General features: G+C 37.2%; 1 protein-coding gene across 5 annotated transcripts in view; it reads left to right on the plus strand.

The window, feature by feature from the left end:
* Nucleotides 1–17495, plus strand: part of cyth1b (cytohesin 1b) — a 265069-nt gene extending 247574 nt beyond the window's left edge. For 4 of the 5 annotated variants that reach the window (XM_072242622.1, XM_072242621.1, XM_072242623.1 and 1 more), the window contains exons 10-13: nucleotides 7802–7880; nucleotides 12926–12997; nucleotides 14436–14590; nucleotides 16240–17495. In XM_072242622.1, the coding sequence (XP_072098723.1) occupies nucleotides 7802–7880; nucleotides 12926–12997; nucleotides 14436–14590; nucleotides 16240–16318 (385 nt within the window). In that variant the 3' untranslated portion in view covers nucleotides 16319–17495. The remainder of the gene's footprint in view (nucleotides 1–7801; nucleotides 7881–12925; nucleotides 12998–14435; nucleotides 14591–16239) is intronic. The other variant, XM_072242617.1, reaches the window with a different exon arrangement.
* Nucleotides 17496–22892: the final 5397 nt, after the last annotated feature.

Consider the following 22892-nt stretch of genomic DNA (forward strand, 5'->3'; position numbering starts at 1 on the left):
TTAAGAGATTTGAATGATTTCACTTTTACCTATGTTGAAAATTCTGTTCATTCACTTTAACCCTTTGAGCGATCCGGTTTGCAGTTTTGCATTCACTGGCGCAAGAATTTATTTTACAGAGTATTAAAAGACAGAAATGCACCCAGAATACAGTTGTGACTCAGTAATCTGACACTTATATTGAATCAATTATATTTGAGACTGTTAAGTAAATGACATCTCCAAAGAAATTGGACGTAAAAAACAAATACAATTTATGTTTTCCTTTAACATTTACTTTAATTGTCTGAAAAAGATGAACAAGTTGTTGGTACCCGATTTGAAATCTGCATTAGCATGCTGATAGCATGGATTCAACCTCAAATCGGTATCTACATAGAGAATTTTTACTTTTATTTTTATATTAAAAGCTATCATTGGGATGAAATTAACTTAAATTTCTTAATGTGGTAGTTAAAAGAACATTTGCAAAGGTTATGTTGGCCACTTTTTTTTTTACTGCCATATTGTATTGACCCATGGTGGCTTAATTTTGGTTGTCATAAGCCTATGTACTGTATCTATTTCTTTTTCGATATTTGAGTGATTTAGATCATTGAGAGGTCCAGAAGGATAAGAAGCTAATTTGGTTGCTGGATTAACTGTGAAGTAGATTGAACATGTAGGGAAAAATCTCAGACTCTACTTAGGTGAAGGATGATTTAGAGCATTTCTTCAGGAAAGAGTATAAATTATGTAATACTCAACATTAATAATCTGGAACTTGCCATAACTAGTGATATTATCTGTTAATTAATTGCCTTTAGTACATTTTTAAAATCTCTTAAAGTGAATTCTTGGCATGGAGTTTCATATAAGTGCTTTTCTTTCCATGTGTGAAATAGCAATGTTGGAATTGTCAGTGTTTTGGGGGTGGGGGGGGAAGCTGAAAATAATACTGAGTTTAAAACATTGCAAAGTTATTTGAAAAAATACAGGTGTTCAGAATACTTTATTATAGTTCAAATACAAAATAGAGGCAAAATAAGTTGTAAAATGCTCTCATTTTAAAGCAAAGTCGGTTTATCAAGTCACTTCTGCAATTCTAGTACTCAAAGGGTTAATTTCTAAAATTAATTTTGTTTTTCTTTTTAATTTTCTTTCCTTCCCGTTTGGTTGTTACATGACTGGCCCTCTTTCATTATACACACAGGAGGTATGTACCACACTGACATGTAGCTAATTGTGCCCAGGGTGCTGCTGGTCTCTGTCTTTCAGCTGGTGGTAGAGGTGTGCTGCTTTCATTAGCGGGTGTTTGTTAGCTCTTTGCTACGTGTGAGCTTAAAGTAGCAGTACAGTAGATCTCTCTTAAATACATAAATGTAAATATAAACTTAAAGCAGAAATTGATATGCTAATTGGTCTCAAAGTAGATTATCCAAAATAATGTTGTGGTATATATATTTAAGCTCAAGACTAATATTGTTATTTGTTAAAGAATTACTACATTATTTACCTTTGAACCAAACATTTCTGTAGCAAACAATTAATATCGATATCATCAGAAAAGAAGTTTGTAGAAACATTTTGCATTTAACAGTTTTCCACTGTACTGCTGCTTTGCTTTCTTTGGTGATCAATCTGTGGCCTTTGTCCTACAGGGACAGTTGCTTTTGCAGTGTCCTACTGATTTTCATATCCTAAATGTTCACACGTAAGTGGAAATCCTGGTGCCTGCAGTGGTAAAGGTAAATGGGACGTCTTGCAAGTGTGATTGAAAGCTAAAGCTTGACTCTTGAAATTTAACAAAAAATTTAATACAGTGAAATGTGAAATTTGTGTTTGTTCCATTTACCTTTGAACGAATAATGTAAAAATTAGGACGTACCAGTGAGTTAAAACTAACTTTGAAGAAATATTTTTTCATGTTTTCAAATTTTGTGAGCTGTAGATAATTTAAAAATTTTTAAATTATTTAGTTGCCAGAACTCATGATTGTTTCATATCTTCAAAATTGGTTATTCTTCTATAATTTTAGTTGTTCAGGTAGTTAATGTCATCACCTTCATAATTTGAGCTTTATACCATCCTGATGGGCATGTATTGTCATAATTTCAATGTCACTAGGTTAATATCCTGAAGTTCCATACCTAACACCATTACTGAATCACTTTCACCCAAAGGATTGCAGCAGGTCAAAGGGAAAGTATGCCATCACCTTAACAGTGCTGATAGATAAAGGCAATTAGTCTACATCCCACCCTACTCCCTCCTGTCCAGCCACGTCCCAAAAGCAGCAAAGGTTTATGAAGCACATGCACTCAGTAACAACTGTATTAGGTACAGGATTGGAACCCAGTGTGTTCTTCTGCTCCTGTAGTCCATCCACTTCAAGGTTCAATATGTTGTGCATCCAGATGTGCTCTTCTGCTCACCATTCTTGTTATGGATGGTTATGTGAAGTACTGTTGCCTTCCTGTCAGGCCAGGCTGGCCAGTCTCTTCTGATCTGTCTCATTAACAAGGTGTTTTCACCCACAGAATTGCTGTTCACTGGATATATTTTTCTGTTTCTGTAAACTCTAGAAACTGTTATGCGCAACAGTCCCACGAGATCAGCAGTTTCTGAGATACTCAAACTATTCCATCTGGCACCAACAATCATTTCGTGGTCAAAGTCACTTAGATCACATTTCTTCCCTATTCTGATGTTTGGTCTGAACAACAGCTGAACCTCTTGACCATGTCTGCATGCTTTTATGCATTGAGTTGCTGCCATGTGATTGGCTGATTAGATTATCGCATTAACGACTAGGTGTGCTGGTGTACCTAATAAAGTGCCCACTGAGCGTATGTGGCAAAAGGAGAGGGATGGGACTAATTGCCTGGCTCCTGCAAAAAGCAGACACAGGCCCATTGAATTAAATAATCTCTTCATGCTGTATGATTAAGTTGCATTTGAAAACGGAATTAAAAATTAAAATGTAATTTTGTCTTGTTTTGAATTTAACTGCATGATTTTTAATTATGTAGCAGAAGACCTCAATAATTAAGTTTATCTTTTATTCTTGATTTCTTTTCCCAGTTATTGATCAACATTACCGAATGCTTTATATTTATTATATTCAGTTAAAATGAAATAACATCATAATACGAAACATGTTCCCTAACAGTTTCCGATTTATCTGTTTTGATAGTAATTATTCCAAATGATAAGAAAATCCTTTTTTTTTAGTTTTAATTTTGGACTCAAAAATTGTAGTAATTTTCGTTGATAGTTGATGCATATTTTTCATTCCTACTGTAGAAGTTCTTGAGCCAAGTCACTGGAGTGGCCCAGTAATGACATCATTAATAAATACTCCTTTTTCTGAATGATCTTATGAAGTAGGCATGGCTGTTAACTGTCCTGGAAAGCAGTCTCATGCTCTGGATTCCTACATTGCCATGCCAACAAATGAATTACAATTAATTCGATTTAGTTCCATTTCATAGACCATGGATGTGTTACATTTAACTTTGTAAAATATTATGCATGCAATAGTCAGTGCCATTGTAGACATTATTAGACACTCATTCACTAGTAAATTTGAAATATTTTTTCCATTACCTCTTAAAGTCTTGCATAGTTTGATTATAGCCAGACAGTGATGTAGTGGCATCCACACCAGACTTCAGGGCGAGTGGTCCCAGGTTGGAACCCAACTGGCTCCTTGCACGCTTTCCATCCGTGCTGGGTTGAACATCGAGCTAACAACTTGGCCTCATAAAAAACAGACAAATGCTAAAATAAAAATGGCATGTTTGCTGCCCAATGTGCCACAAGGTGCAGAGAGAAACAAAATAAAACAGTTTAATATGTTACAAAAGTGCAATAGTTATAAACACTTATGTATATATTCACAAGTTACTGCACAGATTCCATATTTTCTCTTCTGCAAAATCGCTGATGAAAATTTGAGTATTGCAGTGAGAGGTATTTAGATCATAAGACATAGGAGCAGAATTAGACTATTTGGTCGATCAAGCCTGCCCTGACATTTCATCATGCCTGATTTATTATCTGTCTCAACCCCATTCTCCTGGCTTCTCCCCATAACCTTTACTAATCATGAACTTATCAAATTCCACTTTAACCATATCCAATGATTTGGCCTCCACTGCCGTCTGTGACAGTTAATTCCACAGATTCGCCACCCTCTGGCAAAAGAAATTCATCCTCATCTCTGTTCTAAAGGAACATACTAGGATCAATACACATACTTCATGTGTTTTTTGGTCTCTCCCAAACCAATCATCTTCCCTCAATCACCCCCTTCCAACTCTTTCCCCAGCCAGCAACCCTTTACCCATTTGCTTTCATGTCCCCTGATTCCACCTGCCTGTCAATCACATGCTTCACAAACACAGTATTCTGTTTCCTCCCTAGTCATTCCATCTGCCCATCACCCCTTCCCTACCTGGTTCCTCTTGTCACCTTACTTATTAGACACCAGAATCTGTAGTTCTTTGTTGTCTCCACGTATTACCTCCACCCTTTCCCCCCAGCTGGCTGTAACTGCCCATCAGTCCACCTCCTCACTCAGTTCAATCTATCACTTGTCTGCTCTTGCCTCACCCTTTCCTCAACCTCTTTATACGGTCTATCTTCCCTCTACACTCAGTCCTGATGTGGGGTTTTAACTCGAAACAGCAACTATCCCTCTGCCTTCACAGATGCTGCCTGACCTGCTGATTTTCTCCAGCAGACTGTTGTTTTTATTTTGCTCCTTGTCCCAATGACATCAATCAGCTCCATTATTCACTGAAATGAATTGATGGCTGTGTAATATTTGTGTTTTCTATACAACACTGTGATGTATTTCAGTAACACTATACAAGGTTATGAGAAACAGTATTTCTGATGGCCTTTCAGCAAACAGTTCTGTGTTTTATTCTGGCAGCATTCTTGACTGCTTTGTGCTTTCTAACCACAGTGTTAAACTAAATATTCATATTTTAGTATAAAGAATAAAATTTAACTTTTAATATCAGTCATTTTGACTCTCTTGCAATAGCAGTGCCACCTACACAGGCGATTGACATTTAGTTTTTTGAGTGACAATATACTTTTAAATTTCAATTGGAGCATGAACATGTGTTGTGGAATTTGAGTTGCCAGTTTCAGCTATGTATTCTGCCTGGTCCCATTCCACATATGGGCTATGTGCATCAGGCCTCCTGGGGTCTAGCTGGAAGCACAATTTATGGTCTTCAAACAGATATCCATTCTATTCTCCTTGTGGCAGAGACCTTTATAGGCATGTGTATGGCAGAAACATTTGTAGGGAGATATAGGAAAATATAGCTGCCCACTTCTTTAGAAATTAATGTAACTAAAAAAAAAATGCTTGGTATAGAAATGACATTCGCAGTGTTGTGTACAGCATTGCAATATTAATCAAAGTTTAAAAAAGACTCTGGATTCTGATGTTAAAATTTGGATCCATAAACTTCTACATGAGGTATATTTTTACTCCCTTTGACCGTTATTTTTAGGCTTCAATCAATAATATACTTTAGTCAAGAATGGAATGTTGACTTGTCCTTCCTTCCCCCTTTGTCACTGACTGTTTTGTATAGATGACCTGATTGCAATTAAAAAAAATCATTGTGCAGAATATCAGACCAGATCCACATTGTGCTATTTTGTACACAATGCATTGGTGTAACAGCTGTTCCACATGTCATTCAATTTTTCTGTGTAGGGTTTATTTCATACTAGTAGGTGTGCAAGAACAGATGCTCAACAGATGATCACTCAAGGAAATCAGTTTTTTTTAAAAAAGCTCTTCATTATTTAGTGGAGAACATGTCCATCTTTCCAAAACAGCTATGCATCTACTGTAAGAAGCATTTGTGTATCTGGAAATCAATGCTGCTTTTGGGTTTTAATGCTTCAAAAACAAATCAGCCCTTTAGTGGAAGAGAAAATCTCAGCTTGTTGCTTTCCTGTTATTCAACTTGTTGTCCAGATGGTAGCGCTAGTCACCATGTACTGTTTAAAAGTAGGCATTTCCTTTGAGCAATTACAAGAAACAAGCTCTGATAAACAAATTATTTTTAATCGTCTAACTGTTTTGCATGCTTTTATGCTAGGAATAGACCAATACTCTTTGTTGAACTGCACAATGGGGGTTTTGCTGGGGAAGCTGACTAGAGCTCTTAACATTCATACCCCTTTGGTTATTTCAGGAGATGATTTGTTGCATTAGAAGTTGCAATGATTCTGTTTAAACCCATGACCCGGTGGTTGTACAGTAAATTTTATACTGCAGTACAGTATTGATTTTGGTCTAGTCCTTGATAAAATGCATATCTTTTTTGAAATTACTTCACCTGAATTCAATTAACATTAACTTTAAATGAATATATAATTTTTAATGACTTATTAATCAATGCTTCCTTTTGAATTTACTTGATATAAGTTTCTCAATCTTAAATGGTCTTCTTTCAGAATATGATTGGAGTGAAGAGTGTATACAATTTTATACTGTAATGTGCCTTGCAGGAAATTGACTAAATCATCTCAATATCCACTCGAAGCTGGTTTATCTGTATCATATTCACGTTAAGGCCAATTGTATGACTTTCATAATTTCAGTAGGTGTTTTAAAGACAGAGTTAATTTTGTTTTAATTATTACTCTGGTTCAGTAGTCCTGTGCTTGTGTACTGCTTCAAGAGTGCCCCTTTGTAGTTATCCAGCTGTAGAAGGTGCAACAGATTACTGTTATGGATATCAGCACGTTCTGTAATAGAAGATAGAACATTACAGTGCAGTACAGGCCCTTTGGCCCATGATGTTGTGCTGACCTTTTAACCTACTCTTATTAAGATCTAAGTATATAAGTTATCTTGAGTATATGACATCATATGTTATGTACTCAACTAAGGTATCAGCTGAGTGCTAATGAGAGATTGATTAATTGTTGCTGATGAGCTGGTATTGATTCCCCATTAGCTGCAAAGAAGAAATAACTTCCTCTCTTCTCCATCTTAGTTTTTTTCCTTTTATTTATTTGGTCTTTAATGAAAACTAAATCCTGCAGTATAACTATTCCCTATTAATCATATTCAAATAGGAAATTGGCAATTATGGGTTTTGGGGAATGTGAATAATAAACCATTCAATTCTAGGTACACCTCGCCCTAAATCATCTTCAAGCTAATTTGATCATGGTAACCTAAATAGAATATATTTTTCTCCCAATATTTTAAGGTGCAAACCTGGTCTCTCACTTTGATATGCCCTGCAATCATCATTTTTTGTTGTCACTAATCACATTTTGATTCTTTAATCCATTCTAAGCAGTTCATAATTCATGTCTTGCCTTTCCTTATGCAGATAATGCTCATCTCATTCTGGTAGTAGTATTGTAGAAGAAGCCTTGACGTACAGTATGATGTGCATCCTATCAGTGGCATGTGGTGTTGTATTTGTGTGTAAAACGTACTACTTTATTCTATGCTGCCTTCCCTAAGCATTGCCCTGTTGTGTGTCTCTCTCCAGATCTTCCACAATATTCTTCATTATTTGATCAGCTAATAGCACACTTAAATTTGTAGCTCCCAGGCACAGAAAATTAGATTTTATTTTGAATTGGAATTGATGGCAAAATTGCAGAGCATGTTGTGACTGGACAAATGATAATACTGCCTACATTTTATGGAGATGGACACAATCAAAGGCTCTGCTGTGCCTCAGGCTTAATGAGATACTTGTGAACCTTTTGCATTTTCTCTTTTATTTTCTTCCTTCCAAACACACATTTGTCAAACTACAGGTGGAAGAGTGAAAACATGGAAACGCCGTTGGTTCATCCTGACTGACAACTGCTTGTATTACTTTGAATACACCACGGTAAGTTAGGGTATTAAGTTTTCAGAATTTTACTTATTCATTACTTGAAGTTATATTCTGGTTTTATTTTCCTCAGAAATGGCTGAATATTTGGGTATTGCCTTGTGTGGTTCAATCAAGTTTTGTTTGATGCTTGTACAGGTATTAACCATGAAAATGTAATCTAACACAAGGTTTTGAATCACCTCCAAATCTCACTGAGGTCAACTGAAATGTGAAGCAACTGCCACCAAAATAGTCGTAATAGTTGAAAAAGCTTTTTTACTGTTTCTCAGTATTTTCTTCCCAGAAAGGATTGATTCATGCTAGTTTAGGCAATATTCACTGAAGTGGCTATTGCTTTAAGGTGAGTATAAAACGTGGGCAATGTAAGGCCATGAGACACATGAACATAATTAGGCAATTTGGCTCATTGAGTCTGCTCCACTGTACCATCATAGTTGGATGTGGGGAAGGCATGCAGTATGCCGCCAAGTACACATTTGCAACCATTACCTTGCCTTAACAAATTCCTGATTTTAAAAAGAGACTTGGAACAAAGAGTTGACATTTCAGACTGAGGTCCTTCATCAGGACTGGAAAGGAATGGAGAAGAAGCCAGAATAAGAAGATGGGGGAAGGAGGAAGGAGTCCAAGCTAGAATGTGATAGGTGAGGTCATATGAGGGTAAGGTGGGTGGGGGAGGGGGTGAAGTGAGAAATTGGGAGGTGCTGGGTGGAAAAGGTACAAAGGTCTGAAGAAAGGTGGCACAGTAGAAAGTTGTTGGCACAATGCTTTACAGTACCGACGGTCTGGGTTCAATTCCTGCATCTGCCTGTAAAGAGTTTTTATATTCTCCCTGTGACCACATGGGTTTCCTCCAGGTGCTCTGGTTTCCTCCCACATTACAAAGATGTACTGGTTGGTAGGTTAATTGGGCATTGTAAGTTGTCCTGTGATTAGGCTAGAATTAAATTTGGGGGACTGTTGGGTGGCATGGCTTGAATCTCAATTAATGAATAAATTTTGCTGATGATACAAAGATTGGAGGTGTAGTAGACAGTGAGGAAGGTTTTCAGAGCCTGCAGAGGGACTTGGACCAGCTGAAAAAATGGGCTGAAAAATGGCAGATGGAGTTTAATACTGACAAGTGTGAGGTATTGCACGTTGGAAGGACAAACCAACGTAGAACATACAGAGTTAATGGTAAGGCACTGAGGAGTGCAGTGGAACAGAGGGATCTGGGAATACAGATACAAAATTCCCTAAAAGTGTCGTCACAGGTAGATAGGGTCGTAAAGAGAGCTTTTGGTACATTGGCCTTTATTAATCAAAGTATTGAGTATAAGAGCTGGAATGTTATGATGAGGTTGTATAAAGCATTGGTGAGGCCGAATCTGGAGTATTGTGTTCAGTTTTGGTCACCAAATTACAGGAAGGATATAAATAAGGTTGAAAGAGTGCAGGGAAGGTTTACAAGGATGTTGCCGGGACTTGAGAAACTCAGTTACAGAGAAAGGTTGAATAGGTTAGGACTTTATTCCCTGGAGCGTAGAAGAATGAGGGGAGATTTGATAGAGGTATATAAAATTATGATGGGTATAGATAGAGTGAATGCAAGCAGGCTTTTTCCACTGAGGCAAGGAGAGAAAAAAAAAGAGGACATGTGTTAAGGGTGAGGGGGGAAAAGTTTAAAGGGAACATTAGGGGGGGCTTCTTCACACAGAGAGTGGTGGGAGTATGGAATGAGCTGCCAGACGAGGTGGTAAATGCGGTTCTTTTTTAACATTTAAGAATAAATTGGACAGATACATGGATGGGAGGTGTATGGAGGGATATGGTCCGTGTGCAGGTCAGTGGGACTAGGCAGAAAATGGTTTGGCACAGCCAAGAAGGGCCAAAGGGCCTGTTTCTGTGCTGTAGTTTCTATGGTTCTATGGTTCTAAATAGAATGCCAATGCAAATTGCTTTTGTATTTTCTATTTATTTTGTATCTGTCACCGATTTTTATTTGGACTACTTTTATGGATGCTTTTGCACTTGGCAATTCTACATGCTGTGAAATAAAAATTGCTGTAATCGAATCCAGAACTTGGTTACCTAAATTTAAATTTAGTGCAGAGAAGTTTATGATGCTGATAATGTCAATAAAGAATTAGCAATTATTCTTTTTCTCTCCTTAAGGTGCATGTTCTGATTTGGGTTGCAGCTAATTTTTCTCTAGTCAGCTGTTATTGCTTACCAAATGCCTTTTAATATTGTTACACTTGACAATGATGAGGTGGATGTTAACCATGACCATTGGCGGGTGGAACCCCTGCGCCATTGCACAGGAGATGGTCAGTACTGAATGGTGCCAGGGACTTTGCACTGGTTATTATGCAGGAGTTTTGTGCCTTCACAGTGGAGTTGAGTTGGAAATATTGTCCTTAGCTGGTATGGGTAAGATGTTTGGTAGAAGATGTTCTTGCACATAAATCAAAGCAAGATAGCAGGCAGGTGCAGCTAATAATTACTAACAGATGTTGGCTTTTCTTGCCGATTGTTGGATTTTAAAAATAGACAAGAGTTATTACAATGTGTTGGTGATGTGGTGACGCTGCAAATGAAATATTGTATTGTTTTGGTTATCTTTATAAAGAACAGATGTACTGGCATTAAAGGAAGTCTTAAAGTTATTCACTAGACCAATCACTGAAATGAGGAAGCTAACCTATTAAGAGCAGCAAAAAAAAAGTAAACCTGTGTTCTTTTGAATTTGGAAGAGGGGTGATTCATAGGAGGAGTGACAGAGTAGATGTTGAGATGTTTCCACTGATAGAATTTGGAGTGAGAACACATAGAAGGCCAATCATTTTTAAAACCATTGGAACCAACACCAAAGACAAGGTGAAACCTGGGGCAGATCAGCTTTGGTCATACAGAGGGGTTGAGTGGAATATTAATCCTAATTTCTTAAATACCTCTGCTTAAAGGTCCTTGGTATATGTAAAACCCTTCTTTATGAATTTGTATGAGCTCTGCCCTGAAATGAATTGGCAAAGAGACGTGGGATTGCACAGTGAAGAGCAGAATATTTCTACATTGCTCTCACCTAGTGGAGTAATGTCAAAACAGCCTTTGGTTATTCACTTTACAGAGGGATTACAACTCAGCCTCATGTCTGTAACTGCACTCTTTCAATCCCTAAGGATTTCCTGAATTGTTAGAAGCTCTGGAAAGGTTTGCAACACCCTTGCTACTGGAGCACTCCTACTTCTGGCTCTGTAAAGAAAATAGGACTTCTTAATTACTCTGACTCCTTCCTAGGAGTCATATCTAGCACTGCTCTGATTTGGAATTCTCTTCCTCTGTTTTGATCTGGCAAGAAAAAATTAAGTAGTTTAGCTGCTCAGGCCACTAACTTGCTTTTGGCTACCAGGTTAGCATTTGAACCCCATTCTGCAAATTGTAAAAAAAATGGACTCTGTCAGGTTAATTCTGATCACTATCTTGGGCAAGCAGGTTAAAAATCCAGATAGTAACTGTCTGGTTTCACATGATAGATTAGTTCCTTTAAAAAAAATCCTAATCATTGGTACTAAACAGTGTATTTTAATGTCAGCGCATTGGACACTGCCTTAGAAATTTATTCTAATGATTTAATTGTCATGCTCTGTCAGTTCTTAGCTGTTTCTTACATTCTTTGTAGACATTGGTGACTGATTGTTATCCATATTACAAGGGGTGATTGATAAGTTTGTGGCCTAAGGTAGAAGGAGTCAATTTTAGAAAACCTAGCACATTTATTTTTCCTACATGTACACACTTAGTCCAGCGGTCGTGGAGCATACGGATCCCTTTTTTGTAGAAGGAGGTGAGGAGAAACTTCAAACTTTTTGCATAATCACTCAATCAAAGACTTGAACTGCATGTGCATGTAACGAGAGCTGTATAACACATCTTCTACCTTAGGCCACAATCTTATCAATCACCCCTGCTGTGGACCACCTGGAGGTCCAAGATGCTCTCGTTACATGCACGTGCAATTCAACTCTTTGAATGATAATGCAGAAAGTTTGAAGTTAATAACTCATCTCCTTCTACCTTAGGCTACAAACTTATCAATCACCCCTGCTGTGGACCACTTCTACAAAGAAGGGATCCGTATGCTCCACGACTGGTGGACTAAGTGTGTACATGTAGGAGGGGACTATGTTGAAAAATAAATGTGCTAGGTTTTCTAAAATTGACTCCTCCTACCTTAGGCCAAGAACTTATCAATCACCCTTCATATTATAAGCATTGAAATTTAAATAATACGAGGAGGAATCTGGCCAGAATGCTTTGCTAAGGTGAATCTGATTTAGTCCATGAGCTCCAAGTTGGCTAATATAAAGGAAATGGAATATAGCATCTTTGAACTGCATATAAAGAAGACCATATTCTTGCACTTAATCCAATATACTTATGGATCATGTATTGATAAAGATGATATGTTGAAAATAAGACAAGCGTTGATATTTATATTATGCTAATTTTTATATTAATTTTTGTGCCTTTTTCAGTAACTGATACCCTTTATTTTAATCTTAGTTTAGATACAGTTAATAATTTTTCATATATGTTATAGTCATTGAGTAGTTAATATTAGGGAAGTGTGTACTATTGATGTCACCTGATAGTTTTTGCAAGTTTTAATGCGATGTTGACATGAGAATTGTCTTGTGGAAATATAAGGGTTTATAAAATTTATCTACCTTCTGAGCAAAAGCTATTTTTATTTCTCATTTGTTCTTAAATACACACCACACTGCATTGGATCTCTCGCCATCAATGGTTTAGGTGGTTATCTCCTCCTCAACTTCTTGCCAAACCTCAAGGACAAATGTCACACCAGTCCAACCTATGTATTTTGACTTGCCCTTTGGTTTACAAGATATCAAAATGTTCACTGTACTTATTTCTTTGTTTGGAAGTTAAGAAATGTTGCTAATTCCACCCCCACCATCAAAAATTGCCCTATTGGTTATATATGGAAATTGTGTATTCATAAACTTTGCCTTAAAAGATTAGTACTTTCACAGGATAAAGAACCCAGAGGAATCATTCCACTTGAAAACCTCAGCATTCGTGAAGTAGAGGATTCAAAAAAGCCAGTAAGTTGATCAGAAATTCTATCACTTTCAAAAATAGCGTCTGTTCAAATGTTTCTGACATTTTAATTCAGTATATTTCAGTGTTTGCTTAGGCATTCCTGCCAAGCCTTTTGTGATATTTCAGTTCGCAACAGAAGAGAATCAGAATAAAATGTTCAGAGGACATGCAGTTCAAGTAAAACATGACATATTATTGGGAAGAAACTTTAAACTTTAAATGATGTTGAGGTAGAATTGATTGCCAATGGTGTGGAAACCTTTAATAATAGACTAGCTGAATAATATACCTTTAATAATAGAATAATGGAATAATAAATATGGAGTCAGGAACAAGTAGTAAAATTGTTTGCTATCTGGCCTTCAGAGAAAGCAGAAAGTGGGACTAATGGGTACCTATTTACAGAGGAAGAGGGTGAATAATGTTATTCGACGAGATCATTGCTGGGACAATTGCTGTTCACAATTTACATTTGAGTTTGCATTACAGCCTGCGTTGGAGATTTAGACTTTGAAATCTTCTAACACAGTTTCTAACTTTGCAGAGAATTCCGAAATGATGAGAGGATAATCAGTACTTGAGGATTTTAACAGGTTACAAAGGAACATCAGTAACCTTTTGCAGAATAAGCAAATTGTTGGATAATGTGGTTTAACATGGATATAGTGCTTTTTTTATAGGATCACATATTACTTTGAAGTTGCATGTCAAGATTGTATGTAGAAACAAAGGGATCTAAGAATGTAAATTCACTAACTGGTATGCCCCAGGTTAGCAAGGTCAGAAAGAAAACTCATCCAGCCTCAGGATTTGATCATTTCTAGAGGAATGAAAGTGAAAAGTGGGGAGTCTGTGCTGACCCTGTTTTGAGGTTGTAGGTAGTTAGAATAGATACATGGACTTGTGTGACTTTTCCCTTGAGAGGAAAGAAGCAAAAGGGGTTACTCAAAACTTTAAAACGGAAAGATTTTGATATAGTTTCCATTTGTGGGAGAAACATTCTAGAGGTCTTCAACATAAGATAATCAATAAATCCAAAAGAAAAATCAGAAACAAGAGAAAATCTGCAGATGCTAGAAGTCCGAGCAACACACAAAATGCTGGAGGAACTCAGCAGGCCAGGCAGGAAAAGAGTACAGCCGACGTTTCGGGCTGAAATGCTTCAGCACGACTGCCGATAAAACAGAAGAAAGTTCTTTCTCAAAGAGTGATGTGAATGTACAGCATGAAATAGTAGAGGGTAAAGATTAGATCTGTTATCTTTTCAAGCATTTATTATGACTATGGGCTTGAAGTATAGTTGCATGATATAAATTAAGGTATACTTAAACGGAAAGTAAAAGAATAATTTTTAAATTGCTTAACAATGTGATCCTTTACCAGCAGATTTGTTAGTTCTCTTAGAAATAGTTTACAGTTCTTATTTTTTTTAAATTTCAGAATTGCTTTGAGCTCTACATTCCAGATAACAAAGACCAGTTTATTAAGGCCTGCAAGACTGAGGCAGATGGGCGAGTGGTAGAAGGAAGTCATACAGTTTACAGGATATCTGCACCAACCCCAGAGGAGAAAGATGAATGGATAAAATGTATAAAGTGAGTAAATAATTATTCATCGTTCAAGCTATAGATATGATATACAATACATAATTATATTAATAATATAATAATATATTTTTACAAATTATTAGGCTTGAGGAATTGGGGGTGCGGTTACATGAAAATAGGATTGTATAGTATTTTTAATTCTGTGATATCAAATGTTCCTCATCTTCATGTACATGAAGTTGTGCCTTCATCATAAATAAACCTGGAACTTCTTCCTGATGAGTTCAAAGTAAGATTCACTGGAAATAATTATGTAAGATGATGGTAAAATTGGACCCCACACTTGTCACAATCCACATCAGTATTGCATGTTTTTTCCAGTGTAAAGTTTCTAAGTAATGGTTTCCTGTACTGCATAATAACTTTCTACTTCTTTTGGCTAACATTGAAGCCCAAAGGTCCAGGATGTAACTGTGTGGCAGGAAAAACACACTGCATTCTTCATTTAATAATTTAAAGCAACTTCCTGGCTTCTGAATCAAGCTAAACTTTTTAATAAACTTCCAAAAGATCATCTAGATTCCAGAATGATAGAGGAATGATTTTATATACGTCGATAGTGGTGAGGAGCAGTTAACATCTCATGAATTGGTTTTGGTAACATAGCATTCCCAAGATGAAAGTTGCTATCATGCTTCCATGAGGGTTTAATCCCTTCACAAATAAAAAGAATTCCCACTCACTAAATCTTCAGATCATCGTTTATCATGAGATGAATTTTCTGAAAGTTAATGCCATGTTTTCTGTTAGCTTCCAGAATTCCTTCACTTTTAGGTGCCTGCAATGCCTGGTACTTTCAATAGACATTGGTGCCTTTAAGGAAGGATCCTGGAAGACCCTCTTTCCTGGGGTTTATGATTTCAGTGCAAATTCCCACTATTCCAGATGAATGCCAATGAAGAAACAGCCAAGAAATATTAAAAACAGTTGTAAAGAATCCCACTAGTTTCTAGAAAATTAGATTCAGGTGCCTCCAACATTCTGGGAGTGTGCTGCAATACAAGTCCCAGTAGAACGGAGAATTTATTCTGATACATTTACATAAATTGGTCAACAAGAGAAAACAGTCTGCGCCTGAGGAAGAGCAGCCAGGAAGGGCCATGGTTATCAATGTAATGTTCTGACAAACCCTGATTACTTCTGCCTTTATACTCTCTCCTACTATGTGATTCCTAATCAGGGGCCTGTACACTGCCACCATATGTTTCTTCTTGCCAGTTGACATTTTGGGCCCAGCCCCTTCTTCAGCAGTCAGTTTTGCTGGATTTCCATGGCTCTTTAAGCAGAACTAAGCAAATGGGCAAAGAAGAAAAAAAATCCTTATGTAAATTAATCCTTGTGCATCCCCCTAAATTTTTCTTTTGAGTACAAGGTCATTGGGATCAATCTTCCTGGATAGTTCTTGTAACACGGTAGACCATCATGCCCTTGCTCTGTTGTATTTTATTCTTCTCTATCACTGTTTGGAGCTTACTGAAGCATTGATAAATATCTGTTATACAATACCAGTTAATAAATCATGACTGCAGTTGTTGGAACAATTAAGCCAGAGGATTGAATTGTTTATGGTTCAGGTGCTACATTTATATTCAAAGTCTTATGGTGTGTTGTTTAAACTACTTTTGTTTAACTTGCAGGGCGGCAATCAGCAGAGACCCTTTCTATGAAATGCTGGCAGCAAGAAAGAAGAAAGTTTCCTCAACTAAGAAGCATTAGAATGACGGCATTTTATGCTACTTGATTCAAGTATCTTTCTAACATTGACCATTTTGACCCAAAGGGGTCTGTTTTCAAGTGTCAGTAACCACAGTGCATTCTAGGGCTGGGTATGTGCTTGTGCTGGAGCGAAGTGCTGAAAGTTAGAAGGCTCTTCTGTTGCCTACTCCTCAACTAATGAAGATATAGTTTTTACTCAAAAAAAAAATCTCTCAATATTTCTCTCTGCACAGCTGGTCTGTTTGTGGAGTCCAGGGCCGCTACTTTACCTCCTCAAAGCTTTATATTTCTTATCAAGAAGCTCTTGATTTAACATTTTTTTTTTTGGAAGGGGCCTATGATTCTATCAGCCATATTCAAGGACTGGTATGATTGAAAATCCATGTCAGCTCTAGAAGCCCATACATAGAAAGCTATGAAAAACATTCATCTTGGAAAGTTATTAAGGTCAGGATGTCAGTGTTTCGTATGCCAGTGGACAGTGTGACAGGTGTTGGGCTATGATTCATGATGTACTAGTAATATGAGGGTGTATAACTGGTCCAGACTGCTGGAGCAAGATAAGTGCCGACATGGAAATCGGAAAATGAGGATTTTCCTGGAATGAAGCCAGTTACATTATAACTGAAAAAAACGGCGCAAGAAGAATCGTCTGTCCTTCAGACGGTACACTTTGATTTAATTTTTTAATTGAAGCTTTTTGTTAATATATGTTTTACTTTTTCTTGTTGATTTCCACTATTCAGTGCACTGGTGAACAATTGCAGGAAAATAAAGAGATGACTAAGCAGTATTAGTCTATTTATCAGAGCTGTATATACTTAATGTAAAAATTTTCTTTTTGTACTTATTCAATTGATTTTAAGTTGTGAGGATAAATTGTTGGAGTAATTTTTCAGTCTTTGCCATTCATACTTGTAGCACTGACAAACCAGGTCAAATAAATCAAATTCTCTGTAATGAACAATAAGGTCTACTTCCTGTACTTTTAACTGTACACTGCTTAATGTCCTAAAGAAAACTTCATCCTCATCAGCTGAATACCCATTTCCTGTGTGACATTTCTGTATTTCTGTCAGTGAAATTGTTTGATTCTGTTATATGTAAACATTAAAAGGTTTAAATTGTGATACCAATTTTTACATGATTTATAAAATATATGAAATGCTTCCTTTGACATTTGGCAGCATATATTATTTAAACTTGATTTTGTTAAAGCGTATTGCATTTTTTATTGTTCAGATTGAAAATACTAGATGCAATGATGTTCGGTTCAGAAAGGAACTTAACATTTTTTTATTAATCACCTTGGACAGGCTGGCTTTAAAAAATTAAAAATAACAAGAAAAAATATTAAGTTGAATTCGTAGCAGGATTTGATTTCCTGTAGGTAAGTACTACAGGTTTTACCTTGATCTGCTTATTTGATGGTTTCAGTTTGCATCATCATTCCAATTTTCAATTGTACTAGTACAAATTTTTGTAAAGCAACAGAACAATATTTTTTCAGTTGGAAGTAAATTTATTATCAAACAGGAAAATAAAGAATTACAATGGAATTTACAGAAAAACTATACATAAATACTGGGCAAACAACCAGTGTGCAAAAGAAGACAAATTGTGCAAATAAAAAATAAATAACTGAATAAACAATACAGAGAATATGAATTGTAAAAGTCCTTGAAAGTGAGTGCATAGGTTGTGGAATCAGTTCAGATTTGAGGTGAGTGAGGTGCTTCAGGAGCTTGATGAAATAACTCAATGCAAGTTTCAGGACTTGTGCAAACACATTGCTGCAAGTGGGTTCAAATGCACTGGAGTTTTAAAGGGAAAAAAATTGACTATTTAAATTAACATAGAAAGCTAAGTTATTGTATGTTGTCAGAACCAACAAAAAAACAAATGTGCTTATGTTTTCAAAGAACAAAATGGTTGATATTCAAAATACATTTGTTATCAACATAGGCTCGTGAGACCATGGATTTGCGCCTTGGAGGGTTTCCAGGGTGCAGGCCTGGGCAAGGTTTTATGGAAGACCGGCAGTTGCCCATGCTGCAAGTCTCCCCTCTCCACGCCACCGATGTTGTCCAAGGGAAGGGCACTAGGGCCGATACAGCTTGGCACTGGTGTCGGCGCAGAGCAATGTGTGGTTAAGTACCTTGCTCAAGGTCACAACACGCTGCCTCAGCTGAGACTCGAACTAGTGACCTTCAGATCACTAGACCGATGCCTTAACCACTTATTAACACATTTGTTATCAAATAATGTATAAATGATCCAACCTTGAGATCTGTCTACTTACAGGCAGCCACAAAGCAAGAAACCTGAAAGAACTCAATTTAAGAAAAGAGACCAGCCCCCAATGCACCGAGAAGGCGGGGGGGGGGCACAAATCACGCAAGCAAAAGAAGCGAACAACAACTCGGCATTCTGAGCCAAATTGAGTCCTTGGATCCAAATCCCTGGAGCAGCTCAGAGTAGGCCCAAAGCCTCAGTATCAGTTCATCATATTAGCAAGGCAAGTCACCACAAAGTTCGCAGACATGAAGCACAGCAGCTGGGCACAATCTCACAAGCCTCAGTGTCACAGAGAGAGGAGTGAACATCATGGGAGAGTGAGCAAAATTAGCCTGACACTTGACACATCGCCTTTCCAGTCTACCTGGGCTGGCATTTAAATTGTCCAAATAGCGGATCATATCTTGCCTTAGGACCTGGGCTCCGCTGCGATGAAATACTCCAGGCCTAGGTTTCGCTGCCAAAGAAGCTGTTCTTGACCTCTCCAAATCGGCTCGGCACTTAGAGTGATTCAACCAAATACCATGGACAGGCACCAAATCTCCTCAGCCTCAACTTCACTCCGAATCACTCACTCCAACTCATCTGTGTTGATTTTTGCAGTGCAACAGCACCGCTCATCTCTTGAATTTGTTTTGCCTTCGCTCGCCTCTTAATTGTTTTGTGGTGATAGTTTACCACAATCTACTTTTTAAAAAAAAAAGTGTTACTGGTAAAGATTTTTGTCAAATTTCTTTGCTTTCAAAATAACAGTAAGTTGTTGCACGCCTTCGGTAGCACCATCTTAAACCGGAAGAACAAGGGGTTTTAGCATATCAACTTGAAATTCTCCAAAAGATTTAGAATATATTGGCTTTTAATGTTATTTATATGCATTTATTTTACACATAATGAATGCACAAAATAAGTGCTGATTATTGATAGAAGCCAATGTTATTTTCATGGTTTAGAAAGTTTCACTCATACATAAAGACTATTTATTTAAGAGAATCTTGCAAGCTGAGAGCAATGGTTGAGGAAATAGAATTTTAAATTACGATGACCTAATTGTATAAGACATTGGGTGAAATTGATTTACCTGTACTGCAATAGACATGGAAAATTCTGTAAGCACCAATCAGGTTGTGCAGTATCTGTGGAGAGGGAAACAGCCGATGTTTTCGTGAGGACAGGGAATGATGGAAGTAAATTTAATTTTTAGTTGCACAAAAAGGATGAGCATCCAAATATATAAGATAGGGGAGGTTGACTGTTAAAAGTGGTGGTGGTAAGGAAGGCAAATGCATTGTTAGCATTTGTTTCCAGAGGACTAGAATATAAAAACAAGGATGCAATACTAAGGCTTTATAATGCAGTTGACATAATATGAGCAGTTTTGAGCTCCATGTCTAAGAAAGGATGTGCTGTCACTGAAGAGGATGCAGAGGAGGTTTATGAAATGACCCCAGAAATGGAAAGGTTAATATATGAAGAACATTTGATGGCTCTGGGCCTGTACTCGCTGGAGTTTAGAAGAACAATGGGGGACCTCATTGAAACCTATCAAATATTGAAAGACTTGGACAGAGTGAACGTTGAAAGGAATGTTTCCAATAATGGGTGAGTCTAGGACCAGAGGGCATAGCCTAAGAATAGAAGGATATCCCTTTAGAACAGAGATGAGGAATTTCTTTAGCCAGAGGGTGGCATTCATTACCACAGATGGTTGTGGAGGCCAAGTCATTGGGTGGTTAAATATTTTCTTGATTAATAAGGGTGTTAAAGTTTACAGGGTGAAGACAAGAATGGGATTGAGAGGGAAAATAAATCAGCCAAGATGAAATGGCAGAGTAGACTCAATGGACGGAATGGTCTAATTCTGCTCCTATGTCTTCTGGTCTAATGATTTGAGATGTGTAAAGGCTAATGAATAGGAGCAATGGCTGGAAAAAGCTTAGGTAAGAAGAAACTAGTGAAATCTGTAATTACATAGAGGTAGGGAAATATAATTGAAATGTTGGAAATGTTTTATGGAAGCTGTTACTATTATTAGAGTCCAAAAGATTTTTATTTGTGTAGTAGAAAAAAAGAGGTGTTATTTCCCAAATGATGTTGAGCTTCATTGGAACAGAAGGAAGCCAGATTTGAAATGAAACTGAAGTGATGAAATACTCAGATAGGCAACATCTGTGGAGGGGGGGAGGGAGAGAGAGAGAGAGAGGAAAAAAAAAACAAGTGTTAACAATTCCAGCTAATGAGACTTAATCAGAACTGGAAAGGTGACACCAGAATGGTCAGGAATGAGAATGGCATAGTGACTTAGTGACAATCAACAGGGAGGTTGGGATTATCATTCTGAATTGAGTAAATGTGTTCTGCAAAGCAGAATCAGTGTTTGGTTTCTCCTATGTATACTGAGCACCAAAAACAGTAAAGTAAATTGAAATAAACTGAAGTAAATTGTTGCTTTACCTGGATGCCTTGTTAAAAGAACAGGACAGGTGTTAAATATGCTGCAGTTATGTCACGGGGGGGAGGGGGCTTTGGTGAAGAGAAGCTGGACAGAATGATCCACTTGTGATACTGATAGTGGAGAAGAGGCCAGGTGTCATGGCATTGGAGGTGTTGGAAATTCAAGTTATTCCACTGAATGTGAAGGGTGATATGGTAGGAGGCACAGAGTCTCATTCAGGAGCCATAATGGATAAATTCTGTGTAGTAAATAATGTTTTGAGAGTGTATTTTAAATATATCCACATACACCTTGTCATGTATGAGTGAAACTTATTAAACCATGAAAATTATGAGGAGTTCTCTCTTTAGTTAATAAAGTGAATGAAGCATTATTCTGTTTTAGAGTTATGATTTGCCATGGAATCTATTAATGGTATGTTAATGGGGAAGCTGGATCTATCACATTATAATTACAACAAAATAATCTGGAACATCGCACAATGATGAAAAATGTTGAAATTGCAGCTTTTAGCTAATTATTGATGTCTGTGCTTTTGCGTTCTTGTAGGATGATCGTAGTTTAAATTCAGTACACACTGTCTGTAAATTGGGTTCAAGCATACATGCATGAGATCCCTGCCAAACTCAGGAAGGCCATGTTTGGAAATTAAAATGAATCATGCTATTTTTTTCTCTCAGCATTACAAAACTGAAAATTAGACCTGCTGTTGCTAGCTCTTGAGCCAGCCTTCAAGAAAGAATTACTGGGCAACATAATCCAGCGCTTATAGGCGGAGGTTTTCAGAACAGGGTCAGAGCCAAAATGGTATTCAAGTCATGGTGTAGTAGAATTTCTGGGCAATGTGCTATTGGTTTTGATTATTAGGGATAAAACAGAAAAAGTTTAGAAATATTCAGATCATGTAACATCTGTATTTCAATCAATGAATTGGATAATGTTAGATACAAAAATAATTAAATATTGAATAAGGGTGGGGAGAGGCAGAGAAGACAAGGGGGAGGCTTTTGATATTGTGTAGGCAAGAGAGGGTGAGTGACAAAAGTAATAGGAGAGTTAGTTAACAAAAGTGATGGAGATAATTGAATAAAAAAATGGTATATCTGGGAAGTGGTGGCTAAGATCTAAAATAGGAGAACAAAAAAACTTGAGGGTTGGAAATCTGAGATTGAGAACTACAATGCTGAATACCTGAACATGTGAATTTTAAGTAGGAAGATGAGCTGTTGTTGCCGAAGATTTCGTTAGTCTTAAAACCAAACTATTTGAGGAACTCAATGGGTGAAGCAGCATCTGTAAAAGCAAAGGGATAGATGACATTTTGGGTTGAGACTGTATTGGGACTGAGAATATAGAAGGGAGAATGCCAGCGTAAAGAACCGGGAAGGAGGGGTGAGATGGCTGATGGAGGAAAGGGAAGGAAGAGTTTAGAGAATGAAAGTTGGATTCACAGTCTCGAAGGTGATGATTGTAAGCAAATGAGGGAAGGATTAGATAGGGTAGACTGGAGGAGAAGAAACCAAGTGGATAAGTGTGTGAGTGATGGGCAGAAGGAAGTATGGAAGATGGACAAAGGGAAGTGATTCAATCAATGGGAAGAGAACATGGGTGTGTTACTTAGAATAGGAAAGTTCAATGTTCATATATATTGGACTGTAGGTTGCCAAAGTAGACTATGAGGTGTGGTTTCTCTAATTTTCTTTTGGCCTCTCCTTAACAGTGGACAAGATGTGAGGTTGGGAAGCAGAGTTTAAATGACATGCAATTCAAGGCTGAAGATGGCTGTTAAAGATAGATGAAGGTACTCCATAAAATGGGTGTCCA

This window comes from Mobula birostris, chromosome 24, assembly GCF_030028105.1.
Source record: "Mobula birostris isolate sMobBir1 chromosome 24, sMobBir1.hap1, whole genome shotgun sequence".
Classification (NCBI taxonomy): Eukaryota; Metazoa; Chordata; class Chondrichthyes; order Myliobatiformes; family Myliobatidae; genus Mobula; species Mobula birostris.